Source organism: Eurypyga helias, unplaced genomic scaffold (genome assembly GCF_000690775.1).
Source record: "Eurypyga helias isolate BGI_N326 unplaced genomic scaffold, ASM69077v1 scaffold31425, whole genome shotgun sequence".
In the NCBI taxonomy this organism is placed as follows: Eukaryota; Metazoa; Chordata; class Aves; order Eurypygiformes; family Eurypygidae; genus Eurypyga; species Eurypyga helias.
Genome location: NW_010252571.1, coordinates 6,281 through 11,226, shown reverse-complemented (window position 1 = coordinate 11,226; position 4,946 = coordinate 6,281). Strand labels below are relative to the sequence as shown.

Sequence of the window (4,946 nt, the reverse complement as noted above, 5' to 3'; positions counted from 1 at the left end):
TCACTGTTCCCGTGGGAGAAGAGACCGATTCCCCCTCCACCCCCCCCTTTCAGGGAGTTGTAGAGGTTGTTTTGGTTACTTAATGCAAACCAGAAAGGGATTCCTGGATCATTAGGCAGACAGCCTCAATTTGAAGCCTTGTTGAATGCAACAGGTACAGTGTTACAGGTAAAAGCCAAGCTGTAGTTGAAGGTGTCCCTGCCCATGGCAGAGGGTGGAAGTAGATGGCCTTTAAGGTCCCTTCCAACCCAAAGCATTCCGTGATTCTATGAATTTCCAGGTGAGAACATCAGAAATCTCTGGCCGTGTCAGGACACTCGGCTGCCCTGCTGCCCAGGTCTTGATTGTTGTTAGGCGACGCTGCTTAGAGAGTGCCTAACCCATGGGGCGAAGCCCTTGCGCCGTCGCAGCATCCACAGGCTAGATTTGCTTGGGAACCTGTGCATTTGTGTTAAGCAGGTTTAACGGTTGTATCTCTTAAGCACTGAGTGTACAGGATGCTGAGCCTGGGTGTAACGGTATGAAAGTAGCGTAAAGGTAGGCACATAAGTTCCATGACTGAAAACTTTAGTTGTGCAATGCAGAATTTCTCTCATATGTCTCTGGTTTTTATGCTTAGTAAGGAGGCTTTGGATATCCCATATATATCACTTTTGCCAATAAAATGATTTATTTAATATATCACTTTTGCCAATAAAATGATACAACATTTACGTTTACAAATTCTTTCAGCTCAACATAGCTTCTAGTATTCCTCTCTGGTATTCTGTTCTGCTGAAAAAGAACACCAATATACACAATGCTATAATTTTTTTTCCTGTTTCCTCAGGTTTCAATGGATTTAACAAGTCCTCCACTACCTTTAAAAGCTGATGGTGGTGTAAGTATTTCCTGATGTGCTGCCTGGAAAAAAAAAATCTGTATTTGCCAATAGTATCTCTGAATGAAGGTTTGTGCTAGAACTGCTGCGACATTGCTTCTTGTCTCACCACCTTCCATCCTTTAATGGTTTGGACATTCCTTATTCCTGCCTTCTGTTTCCATAGGGAGAGTCCCATTCCAAAGTGTCTTCATTACAGAATCTGTTAGAATTTTCCTGTCTTACCTCACTCATCTGTCTCTGTGGAGGTTTCTTAGGGGAATTCCTTTCTCCTGGTGCCTCCCTTGATTCAGTTTCTGCAGCAGGTAGTTTGGATGGTACTTTCCCTGAGATTTCTTGTGTTTTCCTTGTTGGTTTTTTCCTTCTTTCAGGTTGAAAAGTGTTGTCTTAGACTATTTTTCAGTAAAACCCAGACATCCTTTCTTATCAGCTTCCAGCTGTGGCACGTGCATCTTCCTACTTTCCTGCACTCAATCCCTTGAGTAAAGGACTCAAGTCCTCAAGTCCTTTCCGGTTTTAAGTTATACGCAGATGGGGATTTCCCTCTTGCTTAAGAGACATTTGAAACTGGACAGAGTAGTGGAAAAAATTACTTTGTATTTTATTGTTTTTAGGAAATACCCAGCATTACCAAGAGAATTGACAAGATTATCTAATTTAGACCTTTTCCATGCCTCAATTTCATGGTTCACATTCAAGTTTTATGTAATCTGAAGTAAAAGGGAGGGATTGTTTCAACAGGTCTCTTTGGATATTTTTTTTTCTTTCTGCAGAATATTGCAGCCATAGAAACAAAACAGAACAGAGAAAATTTTCTCTCTTCTTGGGCTCTGTCCAGTTGTAGTTTTCCCGTGCTTGTGACCTTCTGCCCTGAAGTACTTAAATTCTTAAATGCTTCTTTTATCGCTTTCCTCCTGCTTGATATTACCGTTGATTGTCCAATCTCCCTGAGCTTGGAAGCATCCCATTTTGCATTTTTTTTTCCATTAGGCTTGTATAGTTACACATTCTCTCAGAGGAACTGCTGAGAAAGCATGTAGATGAACATTTGTGGGCTTGAGGAGCCTAGTTCCCTGTGGAAGAACATAGAGACAGTTTGCTTTTATTATTTATTCAAAATATTAGCCTGTGAATATTTCCAGTTGGATGGTTAGCAAATAATGATTACTGACCAGGACCCATTTTCTTAGATTTTTGTCCCATCTAGCCATTAAAATAGTTCAATGATTTAGCCCAAGTGTCTGAATGCATTGTTAAAAAATGATGTGGTATATGCTACCCTCTGGCACGCAGACTGCAGGAAGATTCAGTTATGAAATATAATTGGTGTCTCAAAATGTTTGATTCGCCACATAATCTTGCCAGCATAATGGGAGAAGAACAGCAAATGGGCACACTTTCATTAATAGACGTACACCGAAAACTATCACAGCAAAACACTTCACCCAGCTGCAGAGGGTTTATGGGGTTTTTATTTTGAAGACTCGTTTGTCTTGTCTGGTGTGTCTCAATTACTGCCTAACAGAGGAGAAAACCTGTGTGTGCCTCTTCTTTTCTCTCCAGAATATGACAAGCCCTGACCCTTCTGGCACATCAGAAAATGACATGGAAAGACTTAAAGAAGAACTGAAGAAATGGCAGGCAAGTTCTAAAAACCACATAGAATCGTGGAAATTAGCTGAAAGATACTTGCAAGACCTTTAGTCCATCCTTCTAAAACCAAACCAACTCTCCCCCAGTTATAACGTGTTTGTCTGATTTGTTCTCTGTTCTTCATTGGTACATGCTTGTGTTGATCTCGGATCTAAGAAAAAATACTTACCCAAAGTCTTAAATAAATATAAAGGTCTTACTTAAGGTTTTGTTTGTTCCTGTGGAAAAAAAAAAATTTAATCTTTTTTACTATCCAGGAAAGAGTTGAACAGGCTAAAAAAGCAAAAGATGACCTTCTTGTTCGTAAATTAAGTGCTGATGAAAAGTATGATGAAGCAGAGAAGGAGCTGCTAAAGCTAAAGGACTTTCAGGAGAAGCAGCAAAAGGAGATTATTACATCTCGGGACACCCACAAGGTATGGAGAAGGCTTATTCATAGCTGTCAGTATCTGGGGATGTGTGAAGGAGGTGTTTGTTAGAGAAAGTAAGAGTAATATTTCTTTTTTGGTTTAAACAGCTTTACTGGTTTACAGACTGTAGGGCTAGAATGTTCTGCACATAGTTTTCCAGTGGCAGAGTAAGAACCAGTGCAATAAAATAAATCTTGTGGTAATGTTGGAAGAGTGAAGGCAACACTGGGACCTGTTTTGTAGAGAAGATGAAGACTGACAAACCAGTCTTCCTCTTCCAAGCTTCTCCACTAACAGATGAGTTTCAATTCTGTGTGGTGCAGATAAAATTGAATGGGTTGATTCCACTGCTTTGGCAACCCCCAGACGTTAGAGCACCCAAGGGGTTAGCACTTCTTAAGTGACAATGAGCTGGGCAAGAGCCGGAGCCTGTTTGAAGAGGGCTTTTCTTTCTAGAACTAACTGGTTCATTACCTCAATGTGCCACGTGCAGTCGTTGGTGCAGTAAGAGGAGAAGTTTCCATAGGCTGTCAAGGAGGTGGTTTCAGTGAGGATTTGTTTGGCCTGAAAAACACTGATGAAAAATTATGGCTTCAATATTACAAGCTATTAAAATATAATTGGTAGGTTAAGTACATTCAGGTCAGCGTTTTCTCAGAGTTGGTTTTGGTTCTGCAATCATCAGTGTTTGGGTTTTATAGGCAGAAGAGGTCTTTATCATCATCTGGTTTTTGCTTTACATTATCTTCAGCTGATGAAAACTGGTCTAATTATCTCAAATGATTACTGACTTTAAAGGAGCCATCTTCTAATTGTGTGTGGCTGGAGCTGACACCATCTGCTGTGTTTCCTACTCATTCTGTTGTGTTCCCTGTCCAGGAGATACTGGATTTAGTTACAGGGGCTTTCTGCCCATTTAGGATTCTTTGGTGTGGAGGAAGTACGTAGCAGATGGAGAGAGAAGAGGCGTTCCCTCTTCCTTGCTGAAGAAGTATGAAGAGGGAAGAGTAGCACTGTGGCAGAAACAGTCCTCATGTGGTACACTTTTCAGAAAAGGGAATAACAGTTACTAAGATCACACGTGGTACAAAAACTAGAATGTTTTGTGTGTTGACACAGGCTCTGACCTTGCATGTGTAAGGAACTGGCATAACTGGAAGGTGCAATTTATGGTACACTGCAAGTGCTTGGGAACACTAATGCCTCCTTGCAAAAATACTCTCACTGTAGTTTGATGGAAACTGCTCCTTGATGAGTGAATTTACCTTGCAGATAGTTAAAGCTATGCAAAAAATGTGTTGTGCGTGGCTGTAATAGAGTAATTAAGAGTTGAAACAGTTTCTAGTGTCTGTAGGTTTTTCTGAAATATTCTATGTGTTTAATTTTGCATTTAATGCCTTTTGGGCTGTAGAGAGAACTCAACGTACTAAACCAAGAAAACGCTGAGCTGAAGAGAGAGATTGAAAAGCTCAAAGAAGACCTTGCGGAATGTAATTCGGTGCTTTCGTGGGGTGATCAGGTAAAGTTGGAAATGTTTGCGATTTGTCTTTCAGAAGGGCACATTGTTACTTTGTCAGTTCCACACCGTTGGGGCCAGTTGTACAGCATTTGAACCTCTATGATTTCAATATAAAATACAGCTGGAAGTTTTATTTTCTTATTCCACCTGGCAGGAAAATGTGAAGCAGGCTAAGGATATGGATTTTTTGTTTATACAGAGATTGAAACACTATCCAAGGGTTACCTTGTTTAACATTAACAATATTACAATGTTAGCTTTAGCTTTCTAAAGTACATTTCTAAGTTTAGGAGATGTCAAGTCCAGCCTCCTAAATTTCCTGTGCAGTCACTGGGCAAGGCAAGGCTCCTCTAGAAGGAGATGCAGTGTGAACAGGGGCCTACACCCAGCGTCTGAATTATCTTTGGGAAGAGTGTCGCTCTTTCCGTTGGCAGTAGAGGGAATGGGAAGAAAGCAGGCTCATAGATAAGATGCTAGCTTTCAA

The 4,946-nt window shown here is 40.6% G+C and overlaps 1 protein-coding gene across 1 annotated transcript in view; it reads left to right on the top strand.

Moving 5' to 3' along the window:
• Positions 1-2,485: 2,485 nt before the first annotated feature.
• The window catches only part of NMI (N-myc (and STAT) interactor), a 6,613-nt gene continuing 4,152 nt past the window's right edge, over positions 2,486-4,946 (top strand). The window contains exons 1-3 of the mRNA XM_010152435.1: positions 2,486-2,521; positions 2,791-2,949; positions 4,355-4,441. Coding sequence (XP_010150737.1) covers positions 2,486-2,521; positions 2,791-2,949; positions 4,355-4,441 — 282 coding nt within the window. The remainder of the gene's footprint in view (positions 2,522-2,790; positions 2,950-4,354; positions 4,442-4,946) is intronic.